Source organism: Macadamia integrifolia, unplaced genomic scaffold (assembly GCF_013358625.1).
Source record: "Macadamia integrifolia cultivar HAES 741 unplaced genomic scaffold, SCU_Mint_v3 scaffold688, whole genome shotgun sequence".
Lineage (NCBI taxonomy): Eukaryota > Viridiplantae > Streptophyta > Magnoliopsida > Proteales > Proteaceae > Macadamia > Macadamia integrifolia.
The window spans coordinates 172,125-193,207 of record NW_024870512.1 but is presented as its reverse complement, the minus strand read 5'-3'; the positions used below and the strand labels follow the sequence as shown (position 1 = coordinate 193,207).

Below are 21,083 nucleotides of genomic sequence, written 5' to 3'. Positions count from 1 at the left end.
AGTGGGAGAAATCAAGGGAAGAGAGAGAAGGACAGAACAAAGGGAAAATGTCAGTCCCGTGGGGGGACTGGCTGTGCCAGAACGAGCTTGACATGGCGGAGGTTAGGTCAATGAGGGGCGAGGATGTGGAGTGTGTGATGGGTGCGGGCATAGACAGTTAGAGAGGTGACAGAGGGAAAGGAAAGGGAAAGCTTTTGGGCGAGGAGTTCTGGGAAAAGGGAGGAATCGAAAAGGGAATGACCCCAAGGAGAGATGAGAGAGAGGTTGAGATTGGTGACTGTCCTGAAGCAATCTGGGATCAAGATGGGGTCTGGCGCTCCAGAATCCTCCATCTGTGAGAAACTAGAGACATGGAATTGCGGCTTTTGGTGTCCTCAACCGTGGCGAACACGTTTGATAGTATCACAACGGGGAGATCATGAATTCCTGCCATTCCTTCCTTGATTTCTCCAGATCCTGAGCTCCCCAAACTATTTTTTCTCAGTCTAATTTCTCTCCCTACCTGTTCGGGGATTTCCCATAAAATCCTAGATAAGATAAGATCATAAGAGGAGATTTGGATAGTTTCAGCACTGAATGACTGGTAAACTGCGGTAAGGAAAAATGTTCCCACTGGTTTACCCTGGCAAATCGGGAGTACTTTCTGCTTCACTTTTTATGGAGAATTCTCTCGATGGGGCATCGAATGGTGAAGGTCTTGTGGGCGATACTCATCTCATCCCTGCCTGTGCAGTAGGCGCCAAAGAAGGTGATGCAGTCAAAGTTTGCTGTTCTTCTTCTTCTGTTCCGACGGCCACCATCACCTTCAGTGGCACTGTCATTGGAGTGAAGCCAGCACCAGTGGTGGCCTCCTCTGGCAAATGTACAAAACAGGGAACCATATGTAGAAGTAGAAAGCCCTAATAGAGGCATGAAGGCAACGACAACTTGGATTAATTATCAAAAGATCAATGTACAAAATTAATTGTGGTGTTTATTTGGAATGGACGCTTAAGCACTGCTACCAGTCACCCTAAATTGTTTTACATATATATTTTTTGGGAAAAGGATAGGAATGCTAGCGAGTTACCCAGGAATTGGGTATGCTAGTGAATGTAAACCATTGGATTAGATAGATTATATTAATACTGTTAGGTACTTGTTGTCTTACCTAACCTACCTAGCACTGACCTTCTACCTTCACTCTTATTCTCCCTCACTATCTCTGGCTTCCCCTCGTGTAGCAGATCCCCTATTTGCTCAACCACATACTTAGCCGTCGAGCAGTTTCGAGCCTCAAAACAATCCCTGACTCGAAAATTAGCGATTTATTTCAACTTCTCTTGAGTCAAAAGTGCAAGTGGTGGAGGCAAAGAAGGGATCGATGAAGACGATGACGACGATGACAAAGAAGGCATGATAGCTTCTTCAATTGTAGAATTATCGGAGCAGACAAAACGCAGATTAGCGATCGCCATGGCTAAATAAGAAATGGGTGGACGAATCAAGCTTTAGAGAGGAAGATGAAACGCACAGAAATTGAAAGTTTCACAGAGGATTTATAGATGAGGACAAAGAGGAATGCAAGTTAAGAGAGAGAGAGAGAGAGAGAGAGAGAGAGAGAGAGAAGGCAGAGAAGATCTGAACCACTCATTTTACTCGATTTCTAACCTTTCAAAAAAGGATTGAATGGAGATTGGAGAAAGAGAAAGAAAGAATAAGATCGTTGTTTTTCATAGTGGGTTCATCCTCATCCGTTGAGGGTTGATTCTTTGAACAAAAAAGCTTTTGCTTGTATTCGTCCCCAATTATAGTTTCATTCACGTCAAACGATTTTAGGGGGAAAGCCTAAACCCTAAACACTGGAGGCTGAACAATTTTAGTCTTCCTTCCCCAACTTGAGAGCCGCTTGAGAGAGAGAAATAATGTAGGTTTGGCTTTTAGTTAAATGGAGGAGAGGGGCTCCAATCACGCTCTAATAGAGCTTTGATTTCAGATAATGGTGAGAGGCTTTTAGCGACAGAAGAACTTCGCTTGTTCTCTTTGTCTGGAGATCCCACCGGAGTTCGCTTTCTCTGGTTGGATCTGGTAAAAGGAATGGCTTTTCCGACTCAGAGAGAGAGAGAGAGAGAGAGAGAGAGAGAGAGGGAGAATGAGGGAGAGGAAAGGTGTAGCAATAGTGGATTGAAAGTTTGTATATCTTCTCTCCATCCAACAATTTAATTCAAGTTGATCAAATCTTACGGCTAATATCCCACTAACTAATTTCTAGGTAATACGCTAGCATACCTATCCCTCTCCCATATTTTTTTATTCCAAAAACACTCCAAACCATTACTTGACTTCTTGCAATTTAATGTTCTTTATTAGGAATGAAAAATTGTAAGTGCGTAGATTCCTATGCATGGCCTCTCACATTCCATCTATAGGGCCAATACTCTTTGCCTGAGTGATCTCTCTCCTTTCTTCTTATTATTATCTTATTTTGAATAAACAAATGAGAAAAAGAATTTTGTTTGGGAACATTACCTATGCCTGTGCTTCCATTAGTATATCTCTCTCCTCCCTTGTGAAGAGACATATCTACCCCTGGTTTTAGGGAGAAGAGAGATAGGCATATGGAGTGTTGGCATAGGCTGCACTCTTGGATGAAGAATCACTTCCCTACATAAATATAGGAAAAAATAAAGTTGCATGTTTCTGTAGCCCTTGCATCCAAACAGTGGGACACATGAAATTATTGCCCCACCCCTTGTGAAATAAACTCATTTATGTTTATGCCCCAACGTGCTCTCATTGGCCCTCGGATTGGTGCGAGGGCTATATGACCAGACCAGACAATGATATTGTCATAATTATAAGAGAGAAGTTTGTTGTTTGGGAGCGTGGCCTACACCAGTGCTGCCTTGTGTCTAACTCTCTTCTCTTTCCTTATGAAATGACACCTTTGACCCTGATTGGAGGCGGAGAAGACACTAAGAGCCTTGGTGTAGGCCACCCTCATAGACAAAAAACACTTTCCCATAAATATATATATATATATTGGGATTGAGTCCCCTGTCCAACTACATGTAGCATACACTAGTGTCTTCCTATGTCTATCTTTCTCCTCCCACAATATGGTTCAAATAAAGGGGGATATAAATAGACAGATAGAGGTGCTAGCGTACATTGCGCAACTTGGTAGCGTTCTTTCTCCCATATATATTCATAAAAAATATATTGGAATAAGAAAGTTGCCAAGTCGCGTGACTACTGCACTCTGACACCTTTTATGAAATAAAAAAAATCCCCTGAGTATTGATACCCTTGAAAACGCTCTCGTTGGCACCATGCTGGTGTAGGGACCACTTGATCACGTGATCATGAAATGATCTTTAGCCTGAAATAAATATATGGTAAATAGATCACTACATGATTGTGTGGCCCTTGCCCCCTTGTAGGGGCACATGAGAGTGTGTTTGAGCATTAATATGGATGAGATTCTTGAATCCATGTTGGATGGAGTAGTAATTTTGTAAACTTTTGTGTTTGGGCTTAAGAAACACATGATCAAGTAGTGTTCTTTTTTCCTATATATATATATATATATATTTATTTATATTAGATTTCCCTCCAACGCTCATATACGATTTTTGATAGGGTGAAACAAGGTCGGGTTGGGCCAGGTTTCTAAAACCCTGCCCAACCCTAGGTCCTCAAAACTCAACCCAGACCCAAACCAACCTTGCTGGGTTCATGTCTAGGTCCAACCTGGCCTTGCCCTAATTGATCTTGATTGGGCCGAGTTGGCTCTTATTAGCCCTATTTTTTCTAAGGTCGAGCTAACCCTGATGAACATGTTTTTGCCATGTGTCTTTTAAATTTAAAAAGGAAAAAAAAAAAAAAAAAAACACCAAAGGTCAGATCATCAACACACAATTAGAATCATGAACTAGAACACAATAATAGATGATTAGGAAACATGGCCTAATTTTTTTTTTCCCCCGTAAAAACATGACCAAAGTTTTATTATGGAGAATAAAAGGATATGATGATAACCCTAAATTATATTACATAAACCGAGATAAAAATCAGGGCTAGGTTGGGCCAAGCCTAAGTTGACGCCTAGGGCTTGGCTCAACCCTGACCTAGGGTCTGTGTTTTTCAATCCTATCCCACCTTATGATAAGAGATCTTAGCACAAGTCCTATTCTGATTTAGGACGAGTCTGGACCATAGTTAACAAATACGGATTCGGGAATTATTCGGGTGGAGAATTATTTGAAATAATTCGATTGGTTAATTTAAGGATTCGATAAAAAAAGCGGACAAAATAAAAATCAGAGTCGGATTCGATTTCGAGAATTATTAGATTAAAAAAATAAAAGTCGGGCAAAAAATTCGGATATTATTTTTATAGTTTATTGTATATTTTTTATTTATCAAGTTATTAACTTGATTTGTATATTTAGAAAGAGCAAATTACTTTACACAATAAAGTAAAAAATTATGAAAAAATTGTCATTGAGCGATGGAAGTAATGGTTATTGTAATCCAATTTCTGCTCATGAAATAGATTTGGCCCAAAAATAGTGAAAGCAAGATTACAACTATAATAAAACAAATAAATAAATTGGCCACAAAAAATTTTCACTATCCTTTTGCTTGGGTTTACAAGACCTATATCGCACTAAGACGCACTAATTTTTCAAAATTAAAGCAACAATATAAAAGAAGATTAATTGATATGACGATATGAATCTGTCCTAGTCCCCTAGAACCTCAAATTATCCATCAAGGCTTGATATCTCCCCTATCTTAGGATGAACTGATGAAGTTATGAGAAAGAAATGAAACAAAGAGTAGATTCGTAGGATTGTTACAGAATAATTAGGTGGAGAAAAAAGATGGGAAGAAAGAGGCGAAAATTTGGGGGAGAAGAAGATGAAAAAAAAAAAAACTATTTCGGTGTGGGTACCGTGGGTCTTAATGGCTTTTGTTGTTGTTTGTTTTTTTTTTTTTTTTTTAAGTGGACCGAATAATTCGGTTTAATTCGATTCGGCCCGAATTATTCGTGTTTTAAAATCAAATTAGTAAAAAGGGCGTTTTTTACCGAATTTTATTTTTAATTTGGATTCTGTCAAAATTTTTTATTTAATTCGAAAAAATTATGTTCGGCCGAATAATTAGCGAATTATTCGGCCGAATTGTTAACTAGGGTCTGGACAGATCCGAATTATATAAAGGTCAAACTTACACCAATAATTTTTGGTGTGGAGGGAGATTACAAAAAACCTATAAATAATAAGGATATTTAGGACATTTCAAGGGTTCTAACTGGGTGAAGAGGAGGGTGCCCGCTGCAATTTTGTATTAGATTGGTGTTGTCCAAATTATATCCTACCAAAAACATTTATGGGAAGATTACATGATTATCCACTTTTGGGTTTCCCTTTACAAAATTACCCACAAAGCGTTTTTGTCAACAAAAATATCCAAAATTAGGTTTGGGTTTACAAAACTACCCAAAATAGTGATTCTCCTTCCTCTGCCTATTTGTTTTGTCATTTTTACCCCTGGCTTAGGTTGTAGCACGGCCTGATGGAGGCCGAGGTGACAGCCCGGCCTGATTGAAGCCGAGGTGATAGCGAGGCCTGATGGAGGCCGAGGGGGTAGCCCGCGCTCCACCTCTGCCTCCGTAAAGCCGTGCTGAACCTAGGCCTCCATCAGTCCATGCTCCACCTCCTCCTCCATCAGGCCGTGCTTTCACCTCGGCCTCCATCAGGCCGCGCTCCCATCTGCCTTCGTAAAGCCGTGCTGAACCTCGCCACCGTCATGCCGTGCTCCACCTCGGCCTCCGTCAGGCCGAGCTATCACCTCCGCTTCCATCAAGCCGGGCTGCTACCTCGGCCTCCATCAGGCCATGCTACAACCTTGGCCAGGGGTAAAAATGACAAAACAAATAGGCAGAGGAAGGAGAATCACTGTTTTGAGTAGTTTTGTAAACCCAAACCTAATTTTGGGTATTTTTGTTGACCAAAACTTTTTGTGGGTAATTTTGTAAAGAGAAACCCAAAAGTGGGTAATCATGTAATTCCCCAACATTTATTGTCTAAATTATTTTTCCCATTTTTTAAAAGAAGGGTACGTTTCTCATTCAACCATGAAGATGATTTAAAAAAAAAAAAAAAGGGGGGGGGGTGGTTAAAAATCCATATCCTTTTCCCTTTCGCGGCACTAGCGCGGTAGCGCCAAAAGACAAAAAGAAAAAGTTTTGTTTTAAAAAATGACAGAGAGGGCGTTTATGTCATTTCATTTTCATTACACAAAAAAATAATAAGGAAACAAAAAGAAACAAAGCGAACAGAGAAGCAATCAGGTCGGTCCGTGTGGGGGCGTGAGATGGTATAGAAATCGAGAAAGAAAAGAGAAAAGAGGAAGGTAGGAGGAAGGAAGCTATAGAGAGAGAGAGAGAGAAAGGAAGGAGGAAAGAAGAGAGAGAGGGAGAGAGAGTTGTTAAGAAGGTGGAGGCCAGATTTCAAGGCACGGATTCCCCTCAAACCTCATCACCCAACCCAACCCAATCTGAACTAATCCTCCCTTTAACCTCCAACATCCAAAGCTTCCCAACTTCCCCCAACCCTCTCTCTCTCTCTCTCTCTCTCTCTCTCTCTCTGCGGAGCAGATTTAATCTCCTTTGAAGTATTCAACTTCTCTGAATCTCTTGGTTTTCTACCGGCTCCCCTTAGCCGAGGCCATGCGGAGAGGGAGGGGTACCACAGCGGCAACGGCAACGGCAGCGGCGGCGGCGGCGGCGATTGGATCAGGAGGAGGAGGGTCAAAGAACGTAGGGAAAGAGATGAGATTCAGAGGGGTACGGAAGAGACCGTGGGGTAGATTTGCAGCGGAGATCAGAGACCCATGGAAGAAAACACGTGTGTGGCTTGGCACCTTTGACTCTGCCGAAGACGCTGCTCGTGCCTACGACGCGGCCGCCAGAACCCTCCGTGGCCCCAAGGCTAAGACCAACTTCCCTTTCGACCCTCTCTCTTCCTCATCTCCTCACCCTCCTCCTGCTCCTCCCCATCTCCACCGCAACTCCCTTGCGTTTCAACACAACAACCCCAGCGACCTTAACTACCCTCCTCATCCACAACTGCACAACCAGCATCAACACCCTCCGCCTCAGAGGCCTACGACGAGCAACCTAAGCAGCACTGTCGAGTCCTTCAGCGGGCCCAAGCTTTCGTCTTCTACTCTGGTTGCTACTGCCAGTGCCAGATCGCAACACCGCCGCCAGCACCTTCTGTCACCGCCCGTCCTCCCTGACGATTGCCACAGCGACTGTGACTCCTCTTCCTCGGTTATCGATGGCGACGGTGATATTGCCTCTTCTTCCTTGCGTAGACCCTTGCCTTTCGACCTCAATCTACCACCGTTGGATGTCGACGTCGTCGTTACTAGTGACGATTTCCAGAGCACTGCTTTATGTCTCTGATGCTTCAATGGATTTCTGCATCTGGGTCTACAATTCTTTTTCTTCTTTCATTTTTTCCTTTTTCAACTCTTCACGACTTTCCCTTCTCCCTTAATCGAAATACATAGTTAATGATGATTATCGTTCATCTTGGTAATGAATCGGTCGCTTGATTTGGGGGGTTTCTTTGCTAGTATAAGCGTCTGTGATCTGTTGGAGCTTTCTTCAACTTCATGGGCTTGAAGTCTGGTCTCTATTGTTGAGGTTAATCATGGTGGGGGTGGGGGTGGGGTGGGGGGGATCGGATCTGGCCTGGAGTCTTGGTCTGCCGATCTGTTGCATCTTACCCATCTTCTGTGTTGTACAAAAGAAAAGAAAAGAAAAAATTCTAATTCAATGAATGAGAAAGAGAAATTGAAATCTCTACCTGCCATCTTCCTTAACCTCCTATCTCTAATTTCTCAAGTATATTACTGTATTATTTTGTTTGTGATTCTGATGCAACTACTAGAGAAGAACAACAATGGGTAATTTTCTTCATATCTTTTGGTCAGTAATGGAGATTTGGGTTGGGTGACTTATTGTGAACCACATTGTAGTATCTTTGAGAACTCAGGCAATCCTGGAGCCAATATAATTGGGTAACCTTTCTTGAGAGCGATGAGAAGAGCTTCTATTTGTCCATCTGTAGAAAGTAAGAACAGGGGACCAGTCATAAATAGCAATTCAGGGAATCAGGATTGTGCGAGGTAGATGGCACCATTAACAAATGATTCAAACCAAACCAAACCCAGAAATCTCATCTGTATTACTCTTAATCTGTCATAGTAGAAGTGCGCATTGTGCCTGTTCTTGAATCTTGAGTAAATTGCAGAGATTGCCAGGTCAATCCATTTATTATTGCACATGATGGTGGTGGTGGTGGTGGTGGTGCGTTCACGCTTGTGGTTATTACTTATTACCTTCCCTTTAAGTAATAGTTTCTTAGGTGAGCCGCGTCCAGGTTTGAAAAAATTTGGAACTGAATGGGTGGAACTATGCAGTCATAGCCAACGTTGAGAGGTCCATGGCTTGATTATCAAGTCGTAACTTTCATACCTTACCATTGGACTAAATGCGGCACTTATAAAGTTTTAATTTTAGTATTCAACACTAGATTTTTTATTTTATTTTTCTAATTAACCGGCTACTAGAAATTATAAATTTCAAATCTCCATAGTTGATAATTATGAGAAATAAGAATTCTCATTTTTTTGGTAAACAATTATTCATTCAGATAGAAGACATGAGTTAGACAGGGTTTCAATGTTTATCAAAACAAGAAACCAAACAGTAGAATATGGCAAATCCGATGTATCTGTGGTTAACAGAGCCTTCCATGATAGGGGATGGGCGAAACCAATAACTTCTCTAAGAATTCTCTTGTTGATACATTTTCTTTGCTTAAAATTTTGAGCTTTAATTAGTTTCAGTTTTGGCCTTAACTTCAATGTTTGAAATGGTTACAACTTAGCTATTTGTATGGTAATGAAGTTGAACAACAAATAGTTAGAGACATGACAACGATGGTATGCAAATAATTCAACTGTTTTAACTTTAGAAATCTAATCTAAGTCTCCTCTCAATGGTAAAAAGCGAGCCTCTTAATCCACAGGATCTGACCCTCCTAATGAAGTGAGAAAGTGTATTAGAGTCGATGAACATTCACTATTTCACGAGTTAAATAATAACGTTAAATCACTTTGGATGAAAAGATCCTCTCTTCACACTGAGTGGCGAACAACTTTACCCCGATCCGAGTTTAATAACCCACGCATCTAACCCGTTTGGCTTTGCCCACTAACTACCAATAATGATTAAAGGAAAAACAATTATCAAACCCTTCCATCCATCAAATTTGACATTCATTCATTTGGAATAAAATGAGCTTTCTGAATCATTATCCCCCCAAAACTACCTATTATGTGGTTATGCTTTGTACCTATAATGTATTTTGGATCACAGAGATCATGTCATGAGACTCTACTTATACCAAAAGACAAAGGAAATAATGAAGAATAATAGCAACCATGGCAAAGGCAAAGGCAAAGGCAAAGGCAAAAGGGCATAAGGTGAATGGGAAGAAAGAGAGCATGGATCATGGGTTTAAAAGGAATGATTAATTCTTCAAGCACGTCTAACCCTGATTTTCTGGTTCAACACTTCAAATATAATTGGTGGTTCAACCAATTTCACCCAACTCAGTACTATTGGTGGATCCTATCCTCCTTTCTTTATTTCCCTTGAACCACTAGGAATCCTAGAGATGATAATTTGATTAACCTTTTATTTTATTTTATTTATTTATTTATAAAATAGTAAAAAATAGCCTATGTATTAACGCGAGACCAACGCAAGGAACCCGAATTATAAATTGCAGATAGTCAAGGAGTGAAAATGGGCCAAGAACTATGATATCACTTTATCCTTCTAGAGCAAAGATATTTTTCTCATGGTAATTGAGGTTTAAAAGAAAAAAATTCACTTTTAAGATTCTTTTTCCATTAATTTCATTTGAACTATGTTGCATATAGATTTTCATTACAAAATCTTACAGGAACTAAACCTATCATATTCTAAATGCCAATCTAGTTTGCAGATGGGATTAAGTTTATTTCCTCTATAATTTTGTAATAAAATTTAGGGAAAAGGTTGGGTATGCTGCCGATATCAAGTATGCTAGCACCCATTGTGTCCGTTCTCTCTTCCCTTTTTTTGAAATGACCCTCATATCATTCCTGAATGATACTCCATCATGTGTTCCTATTGGTGCTATCCGCTAGCATACTTGATATCGGTGGCATACCTATCCCTCTCCCTAAAATTTATATTCAATATAGTTCAAATGAGAATATTTCTTCTACATTTACTCCAATGGCTACCCATTACCCAATCTTAGACCAAAATTATCATTTAGATAATCTTCAATCGTGCAGCTATATTGTTGGAGACTTGCAGAAAATACTTTGCTTTGAGTCCATCTAAAACAATAAAATGTCTCTAAGAAATTGATATCATTGCTGATTTTAAGTCCTGTTAAGATCCAGATAAACCCTAACAATTTGCGTCAGAGATTGTTTCGATCTATTTCAACTCTTGTTGGAATGGAAGTTAAAAAAAAAAAAAATCTTCCAAGCCTAGAAATGTAATCCATCCACTTGTTCTCAGTTAAAAAAAAAAAAAAAAGGGAAGAAGAAGAAGACATAGCCATCCTTAGAGATTCGTTAGAAGTGCTAGGGTTTATTGTTGTTCCGAACTTACTAACTATGCTAAATACCCTATCTGATAACCATATAATCTGAATTGGAAGAGAATAGAAAATCATATTTGATAACCATAAAATTGAAGAGGAAGGGTGTAGGTACAATGGACCTTCACTAACCTACCCCGTAATTCTAAAAAGATGCCATGGGGAACGATAAACAAAATGATAAAATGGAAGTCGCCACCTAGAAAAGGTCTGGGACCCATATATGTCTCCCCAACTAAGGGATAGACTAATTACTCAATGGATAATACTAGTTTGCACTAGAGTCTTGAGCAAGCGTCAAAGTGATAAACTAAGAAAGTGTTAACACTCAGTCATCCGATCCTGAGGCCGATAATCTGTTTGATCATTCTTTGTTTATACCTAACTAAGTAGTCCTAAAATTGGTACAATGACATGTGTGTAACCTTAAACCAAGTGTCTAAATTATATGATGCAATAAGTAAATTGATTAAATCAAAAAGAAATTTAGATTGATTTAAATATACAAATCTCTTAAAACTATCACATAGTAATACTTTTTAAAATTTAACTCTAAACATGGTAAGATGTACAAATTTAACTCTAAATTAACTGAACTAAACACACTGGATGGGCCTCCAAACAACCAGCCCGTTGCCTTACACATGACCATATATGAAATGGAGACCAAACCCAAACAGAAGGCCATGGTCCAATTGAAGTATCCATACCCAAAACTGGCCAAATCTGAAAAGGAAACTTAGGCCCGAATAGAAATAGAGAACCCAAAACAAAGTTGATGTCAAAGCCAAAGCCCAAACCCAAAATCTTTTCCTATTTTTTTTGGGTAAATCTTGTCCTACTCGAAGGTCTAGCAAAGTAAAATCCCAACCCCTCTGATTAAGTGAAAACAGAATAGAAAACCAAAAAACTGATTCAAGTTCATGTTCAAACCATTTAAACTATGATCACAATACGAAGAAAGGGATATCACATTCATAATCGATTTGGGACTAATAGGACTAACATGAAAAAAAAAAATACAATAGAGTTTTCAAAATTATTGCCAGTCAGAAGTAAGAACATTATGCATCATTTAATCGAAATATGAAAAAATTGCATCCTATATTGAAATAGTGAAGTCATTTCATGTGAGGCAGAAAGAGAGAGACACATATGGTGTCAGGTATACTACCCCAACAACCCCGGTATGACCCGATTCATGCGCTTGTGGGGTTAGTATGGACCTATAGGACTAATCAGGCAAGAGGCCTAGATATCCGTCATTTAAAAAAAAAAAAAAAAAAGTTATAATACCTAAGAGGTTAGAGAACACATTTTCCATCCATGTTTTACTTAGGAAGGCTGGACTGGCCAAGGCCCTAACCGACCTGCCTCTATACACGGGAGTAGGGGTGTCAAAACCTAGCCCAAACCGATAAAACTGATAGAAACAGACCGATAAAATCGGAATGGAACCAAACCGATCCTTACTGGATTGGTTTTGGACTAAGGTATGTTGGGATTGGCTGGAAACCGACCTAAACCGAAACCAAACCAAATGAAACAAATAAAAAAATAAATTATTATGAGACTAGAAATTGGTGAATTGACTATCCATTTGTGATTTCAATATTAGTTATCTTCTTAGTAATTTGTTATTGATGGTTTCAATATTAGTTATCTTTCCCCTACAACGATAAATTATGGTTTAATCATAAATTTAAAGTAATTTTTTTCGTCAAATCTTTTCACTATAAGTTATGAATGTAAAATTTTATTATGGTTCAAGCCCAATAATAAATCGATCTAAATCGATATTAATTTGATATTAAAAAATCAAAATAAACTAAAACCAAATCTGAAAAAACTAAAGTTCATTAACAGATTAGTTTTGATTTCTCTCATTCCTAGGTTGAAACTGATTCAATCGGGCGAAAACCGAAACAAACCAACCGATTGACATTCCTACCGGAAAAGCCTTGGCCTGATCATCGTGATCGGATTCCCCGCCAGTATGAGCCCAGAGCTTAATAAGTCCCTTACCGTTGATGCGTCGCGTTTATAAAAGGCAACGAATACCCAACGAAACACGTGGCAATTTAGCATTGGATGCCATGTGTCTCTGTGCGGCTCTTGCTCGGACCCAAGAGTTATGAAAGCTAAAATCTGAGTGTCCAGTGGTTTATGAAATTATGTTCCGTTCTTCATTTGGCGGAGAGAGAGAGAGAGAGAGAGAGAGAGAATGTCTTCGTCATCTGTAACTTGGATCGCTCCTCTTATTATTTCTTCAACTCGGAGCTAATGTAGGTGCACTCTACGGGCCCTCATCTCCTGTGGTTCAACTTAATCCATCGAACTTCAAGTCCAAGGTAATCTCGATCTATCGTTTCCATTTTAAATCTTATTTGTTTTCAGATACTCCGTCAATTTTCACAATTAAAAACGCTTTCAATCCCTCGAAATCACCAATAAATACTGCCCATTGGATCGATTGCTTTGCTAGTTTGTTTACCAAATGTGTAGAGTGGGCGTCGAGATCTATCAGTTAACTGATTTCAAGCAACGAGCTTTCTTTGGTAAGATTCTAAATCTGGGTTGTGGTTTAAACTGCAAATCTTCACCTCACTCGACTTTTGTGGCTATATTGAGAAATTGGAAGTTCAATATCCTCTGGTCCCCGCCAAAACCGTTCAAAAATGAAAATGTCAATTCCTGTCGGATCATTTAGCAAATTCCATGTTTTAATAAGATCATTCAGGTTTACAGTAGGTTTAGTATTAATAATGCACCCAAGAACATTAACGAGGCTATCTTGTGGGGTTGATTAGTTGTTCACTCGATCTGGTTACAGATTTCTGTTAGTTTCAGAAAATTATAAAAGTTATCTGAGAAAAATTTAAATTACATATATAGGTACACTTTCGAGTTTCTTATCTAAAACTGCTTGTCTAGAACATTGTGACTGGTTTAATTGTGGGAATGATTCCAATTTCTTCATTCGTAGGTTGCCTTCTAATAGTGTTTGGGAATTTTCTCAGGTTTTAAATTCAAATGGACTTGTACTTGTTGAGTTCTTTGCGCCATGGTGTGGTCATTGTCAAGCTCTGACGCCTATATGGGAGAAGACAGCCACTGTGTTGAAGGGTGTTGCTACTGTGGTAGCTCTTGATGCTGATACACACAAGTCTCTTGCTCAGGTGTAATACATTGATCATTATCTTGACTTCTGTTGACTGCAAAATTTTACTTAGAAACTTCAATTTGTGATGATTCTTTCTCTTATTTGTTAAATGAGATTCTGAACTCGCTGATAATGATGGAATAACAGAGAAAAATGTTTATATGTTTCCTCCTTTTCAAATTTTATATACAAATACTTGCATAGCCCATAGTATATTGTCATTGACTTGAGTGTAATCCCTTTAGTCGAAGTGTTAGGGTGTCTTATAAGTAGGAAAAGATCTGGGAAAAAAAATAGTAGCTTATAGAGCTCATAATATATTTTTAATAATATAAGCAGGAAAAATGGGAAAAAGAATAGCAGCTTACAGAGTTCATATTATCTTTTCAACCAAAAAGCCCTGTGCACATGAGGTGGACATGTGCCACAGTGCTTGACTTGGCAACTCTGAAACCTTCAGACTAAAAAATGTCTGTATCTGTATAATAAGCATCTTTTCCTTGTAGACAATTGCTTAGTTATTACTCTAGTTAATATGCATTTGTTCTGCAGAAAATCTTGCCCTCCTCCCTCCTTCTGATGGAGGGGCTTAGGGAAGAAAGGGAAAATCAGAATAGCAGAGGGGGGGGGGGGGAGGGGAAGCACAGAAAGCACAAAGCACAAAGCACAAAGCACAAAGCACAAAGCACAAAGCACAAAGCGCAAATTGTAACAAATTCTCATTCAAATTATTTCATTCTAAGTCTTTCATTGGTTACAGCCAATTTATAGAAACGTAAAGACATGAAATTAGAAACTCTACTAACATAGTATCTAGCCTAAACTAGGAAGCAACTATAAAAGGAAACTAATGCAAGGAAATAAATCCTAAATCCTACATTCAAATCTGGAAATAAAAGGCAAAATAAGCTACTAGTTATTTCCAATCCTTGTTGAACCAAAACCTTGGATTGGACTTGTTCTTCTTGACCCTTGGTTTCCAAAGCCGGTCATGCTGGTCCAACCAGGTAAATGCAGATGTATAGTGTGCTAATGGTAGAAAAGAAGTGCGTTAGTAGAATGATCTCTTGAGGTTATGACATTGTTTGTTGTTAGGAAGTGTCATTTGTACTAGTATAACTGTACATAATGTAAACATGTTTTCTGTGTAACTTGTATTTTGGTTTTGTTGCCTTGTTTTCTAACCTTTTGTGCTCTCTCACTCTGATAGCCCATTCTTAGAAGATTTTGTATGCATGATTTATCACCTTTAGTGCTTTGTCTTTTGTTTTATGTAGGAGTATGGAATTAGAGGGTTTCCAACCATAAAGGTGTTTGCACCTGGAAAGCCTCCAGCAGATTACCAAGGAGCGAGGGATGTCAAACCCATAGCAGAATTTGCACTCCAGCAGGTTCGTTGTAGTGTATTGAAATTCAGACATTCTTGCTGAGGTGTTCTTTTTGTCTTATTCCCCCCTCTCCCATTTTTTAACCATTGGATCCTTTGCTTACTTCCAGCTATATTAGCTCCCCTTTTTGTGCATTAAAATAAAATGGTGTAAAAAATGAGAAGCATCCCTTTTTTTCTTCTATGGTGACAAATATGATGAGTAAAGAACAAAGAACTAAATGCAAATTAAACATTAGAGAAAAGGTCATTATGAAGGAGGGTCCACCATTTTAAGCCACGTGGCAGGTTCATAGGTCAAACTCACCATTGGGTCAACCATGTATTGAACTATTACCCTTGTATGTTCAATCATTAAATACGTTGCCAAAGTTGTAGCCATTTTCCAAAGCTTTATATGTTGCCATGTGAAAAATGAGTTCAGGCTAAACTTACCAGATAGATTTTGAATTAGTGATCTGGACACTTTTGCACCGACTTTCAGCAGCGATTAAGCTGCCACAGGAAGATCTATGGCAGTGAGGGGGCCTTTCTTAACAGAATATCAAGCAAAAGAATTAACCCCCAAATATTATTACAAACTAAAATTTGTATTTTTCATGTGAATCTTTACACCTTAGACTTCTACTTTTGGTATGATTCCTCTTATTGCAATAAAATTCTCAAGTCCTGAATAAAAAAGCAGTTTGTTACTGTACGGCAGTGATTGGATCTGGCTGAATTTTCAGATCCAGTGTGGATCTGCATGAATCCCAGTTTCATGCACGTGGATCCATATCCGGTGCATAATCATTATGGATCCACATATATCTGGTGCATAATCAATATGGATCCTACTTATAGATCATCTGGGGTCATTTTTATATTTATGCTTAATTTGAGCTCTGTGTGCCCCAATTTTTTTTAGTAAAGCAGGAAGGCTGTGGACTCTTTCAGTAGTGAAGGGAAGAAGGGAGGCCTAACATGGCAGATGCCGTACAATCTGCCATACACTTGACTGGCAAAGGAAAGTGAGACCTTACCTCTTTTTTCAGGCCCTTTTGGACATACTATTCCCGCGGAAGATCAAGTTGGTGAGCCGTGTGATGCGAAACTTTCCCACACCATTCAGAGAGCACTGAATTAGAATGAGAGGTTCGCTATTGTGCTCAGCAACCAGATTACTGCGCGTTAGCGTCCATGCATCCAAGCAACAGCTGAGCTATTTGAATATGATATGTTCCGACTACCTGTGCAAATCACCTTGGCAGCACCTTTGGGGCCACTCACAACAGGATTAATTTGGCTTTCCGGTTAATCCTGCTATTGACCCGGTCCAGTGATTGTGGGATTGATTGGACCCGGGGTAATTGGCCTGGAAACCCTCATTAGCACCCCCCCCCCCCAAAAAAAAAAAAAGAAAAAAGAAAAAATAATATGATATATCTGACTTTAAATATACTTGTATGTGGTAGTTATCTCCTGTTGCCTTCATAAACAAATATTTGGACCATTTCAAAAGTCCTTTTTCTTGGATCTACTAACTTTCCATTTGGGAAGTAGTTTGTGTCTTCTTTCTTGGTTGTCTATATCTCTACTTATGCATAGCCTTTTCCCTCTTAAGCTCACTATGTGCATCATCACTAAGAGGCTTTAATTGCTTGCAGATTAAGGGTCTTTTGAAAGATTAAATGGAAAGGCAGCAGGAGGATCAAGTGAGAAATCTGAACCTAGTGCATCAGTAGAACTGACTTCTCGTAATTTTGATGAAATGGTACTTAAAAGTAAAGATCTTTGGATCGTTGAGTTCTTTGCACCGTGGTAAGTGGTTATCATTGATAGTGACTTCATGTGGTTTCTCTGGGTAATAAATCTTGGGATTGCATCACGATCTGTACACTAAGGTCATTTTTGGATTTGTCTTCTCTTATACATTTCAAACATTGCATATTACGTAATAACTTCTTTGGTGCATGTAAGGTGAGAACTACTGAGCTATATCAGATTGTTGCATATTAATAACTAGCCTACAACCCACCTTTTGGCACCTTTGGGGGTGGGGAGAAAAATAAAAACTGTACAATAGAAAGTTGAATATAACCAGACTATAAACTAACCTTCAAAAAAAAAAAAAAAAAAAACCTGGTATATAGGCATGATCAAACCCTTCTACCTGATTGGTTTCTGTACCTCACTCAAGCTGCAAAGCTCACCGTATAATTGGTTTTGGGGGATTTGAACTTTCCAATAAATAAATGAATAAAGGACTGTCTTTAGGTCATACAAACCAAAGAAGAGCGTTTTTTTTTTTTCCTGCCACCTTGCAAAGTGCTTTCCAACTCAAACTTACCATATAAGTAGAAGGGAGTGTCTGTCCTTCAAAATGCACTCAAGCTATATATAATGACAGGAGATTTCAGGTGGTGGTGGACCCATTGTGTTGTGAAATATGACAGACAAAAAGAAGATCGTCTCCAAAAGGAAAGAAAGTGACTTGCATAATCATGTGATAATCAAATAGATAGAAGCACTTTGATTGTTAATGAGCTGCAAAATTAAGTAGTTCTTGTATGAGAAACACGATTGGTGTGCAAGTCTTTTAGAGGTTGAAGGGTACACCATAAAATGAAAATTTATCCAAAATGTTTTCTAGAAAGGTTCAACTTTTGATTACATGCCATCCCTGCTCTTAGATTTCTGTGGAGATGAGATGTACTGCACACTGTTCAATAGAATTCAACCATAAAACTGAAAACCATTGTTGGTATAAGTTGAAAACAGGTACAACTGTGTTTTGAGGTGCTTGTACATCCAGAGAGAACTTGGTAGAGAGCAGAAGTTAAAAATTGTTCAATATTAGACTGTAAAAGAGTTACTTATGGAGTAGACTGTAAAAGAGTTACTTATGGAGAAGGATTAAAATTAATTTTCAACTAACATTCTTTAATGTTCTATCAAAATTTTTTTTGTTCCGTCTTATTTTCTTTAACATATCACACAACTGCTTTTGGATTTGAATTTTGTTTGTAAATTTTGAAATTTTTTGTTGAGATTTTAATTCTATTGGCTTTAATTCCCCCACCCTTTCATTACCCCCACAAGGTGTGGACACTGTAAGATGCTGGCACCAGAGTTGAAGAAAGCTGCAAACAACTTGAAGGGGAAGGTGAAGCTGGGTCACGTGGATTGTGATTCAGAAAAGGTAACTTTGAGACTTAGGTGTTCATTGGGTTCTGTTTCAAGATCCCCTCCCTTGCCACCCATCCCCTCCCCCCTCCCCCTAACCCCAAACAAGGGTGTGAACTTTTAATTGGGCATGGGTTTTAGCTCTAGCTTGGAACTTGTGAAGTTATGACCTATCTGAAATTTAGCTTTATGCTTCTCTATGAAGCTGGCAAGCCTAACTGTCTATGTTGATGAGTATTAAAGTTATACTGTTGTAGTTGGTCTCATTTCTGATCATTTTACTTTCTTGGGTCTTCTGACTCGTGGAATGGTCCTGTTGGGTTGGTCCCCCTTAGATGTTGTTTAGATGCGAGTCAGCATGATTACGTCAATGTCATTGTGATCACACAGTTTTACTGTTTCTGAGAGGTGATTTAAAAAAGAAAGGAAAAAGAGAGAGAAAGTAAAGCTGCAATAAAAACCAGATGATTTGGAATTGTATGATCTTACTGATTTTTTTGCCTTCTGGATCCCGAGGTTGGACTTCATTAAGGGCAATCCTGATCCTTGGAGCATGAGGAAAGCATCATGTTATGCATGTCCCCAACCTGTTCAACTGTTCTTATGAATATTTTAGCAAGGAGGTCTATATCATTAGATGTAATGGTATGCACTATTGAGCCCAATATTAGCAAATTAGCAAGATGAAATGGGGGAAAAAATTACTGGAAAATACTAGTCTAAAAATTTATGGGATTGATGCCAGTTGCTTGTTGCGGGTGACCTTGTGGCTTATTCAGTCGTACTTGCTTTCCTTACAAGTGATTAATAAAGAGTTGTTATGTATTGTGGGGGGGGGGGGGGGGGGGGGGGGGGGACCAAGTTTAACATAATTTGGTTTGCAAAATAGATTCTAATGATCTAGTCAAAAACTGAAATGTTAACTATACTTTGCAAGCTCTCCTCTGTGTGTCTGGGCCTTGTTTCTGTGCATGTGTGAAAGCTCATAAGAGTAGTTGTTTATCGGGAGGGGAGGGAACCAAGTCTAACATATTTTGGTTTGAAAAATAGATTTTAATGATCAAGTGAAAAACTGAAATGTTAACTATGCTTTGCAAACTCTCCTCTCTCTGTCTGGGACTTATTTGTGTGCATCTGTGAAAGCTCATAAGAGTAGTTGTTAGAGGTCAAGATGAATCTCGCGTACCTGCTCATTATATGGTAGTGTATCTAATGGGGTGGCTTGCCAGTCTCTGATGAGCAGGTTTAATGTAGAAGGATTCCCCCCCATCATGGTTTTTGGGGCTGACAAAGACAGCCCCTTCCCGTATGAAGGTGCACGAGCTGCGTCAGCTATTGAAACATTTGCATTAGAACAGCTAGAGACGAATGTAGCACCTCCTGAAGTGACTGAGCTGACTGGCCCTCTAAGAAATGCTCTTTGCCACCAACGTTTATGGTAATCATGGAGTTTATGCGTTTGATGGAAGTAACACGTCCTGGTGTTGTGTAGGATGTGATGGAAGAGAGATGCAGCTCAGCTGCCATCTGTTTTGTTGCTTTTGTTCCTGACATTTTGGACTCCAAGGCAGAGGGGAGGAACAAGTACCTTGAGCTCTTGTTATCAGTTGCAGAGAAATTCAAAAGAAGTCCTTACAGGCAAGTTTCAGTGATGTTCAGATCACTTTAGTTCAAGGCCCTCTGAATCAAGTCGAGGTTTCATAACATGTCTGTCAGATACTAAAATCATGACCTGCATCAAATTCTTAAATATTTCCAGTTTATTTCCAGGAAACATGAGATATCTATAGCTTCATTGTCGGCCAGCATTTTTCTGAATTAGCTTTAACTAACTAATACTGTGTATCTTTTGCAGCTTTGTTTGGGCAGCTGCTGGTAAGCAACCAGATCTAGAGAAGCAAGTAGGTGTTGGTGGCTATGGTTTCCCAACTTTGGTAGCTCTTAATGTGAAGAAACGCGCTTTTGCCCCTCTCAGGAGTGCTTTTCAGCTTGACCAAATAACGTAATTTCACTTCACTTTATACTTTCATGTTGAATGTGGAAACTTTGTGAGAAAGAATGAAAGTAAACATAATTGGTTTGTTTTGCAGGGAGTTTGTAAGGGAAGCTGGGCATGGTGGTAAGGGAACTCTACCTCTTGAGAATGCCCCTGTGGTCGCAACGACTGAAGCTTGGGATGGTAAAGATGGTGAAATACTTGAAGAAGATGAGTTTTCACTTGAGGAGCTCATGGGGGAGGACAACGATGAAGATATGTGAACTGTACAGAGAAGATAAGGGAATGAGAGGGAAAACATGGAGAAAAAGAAAGATGTAGGCTATGTTTGATTGTACGGGAAATTAAAGTAAAGGGAAGGGAAGGGAAGGGAAGTGAAATTTTCGTACTTAAAAAAGAAATATATGTAATCATTTACCCATGTGACTTTAACATTAACTTCAAATCATTCCATATTTGGTTATAAAATTTCACTTTACTTTGCATCCAAATCCCTTTGCTATAATATGTAAAATAAAAATTACATGTAAAATATATCATTACTAAATATGGTTAAAAAAATTAAATAGTTCATACAATAATATGGGGTAATGATTATAAACCCTTCTTTTTTAAGTATAAAAATTTCACTTCACTTCCCTTTAA

General features: G+C 38.9%; 2 protein-coding genes across 2 annotated transcripts; both read left to right on the top strand.

The window, feature by feature from the left end:
- The first annotated feature begins 6,421 nt into the window (after positions 1 to 6,421).
- On the top strand, positions 6,422 to 7,864 carry LOC122069650 (ethylene-responsive transcription factor 3-like). The gene has a single exon (XM_042633704.1). The coding sequence runs from the start codon at positions 6,719 to 6,721 to the stop codon at positions 7,457 to 7,459; it is 741 nt and encodes a 246-aa protein (XP_042489638.1). The 5' UTR covers positions 6,422 to 6,718; the 3' UTR covers positions 7,460 to 7,864.
- Positions 7,865 to 8,098: 234 nt separating this feature from the next.
- Positions 8,099 to 20,792, top strand: LOC122069646 (protein disulfide isomerase-like 2-3). Its single transcript, XM_042633698.1, has 11 exons — positions 8,099 to 8,187; positions 8,313 to 8,385; positions 12,971 to 13,078; positions 13,748 to 13,906; positions 15,168 to 15,291; positions 16,930 to 17,077; positions 18,359 to 18,458; positions 19,672 to 19,857; positions 19,935 to 20,080; positions 20,298 to 20,444; positions 20,533 to 20,792. Exons 1-11 carry the CDS (start codon positions 8,099 to 8,101, stop codon positions 20,699 to 20,701), a joined length of 1,449 nt encoding a protein of 482 aa, XP_042489632.1. The 3' UTR covers positions 20,702 to 20,792.
- Positions 20,793 to 21,083: the final 291 nt, after the last annotated feature.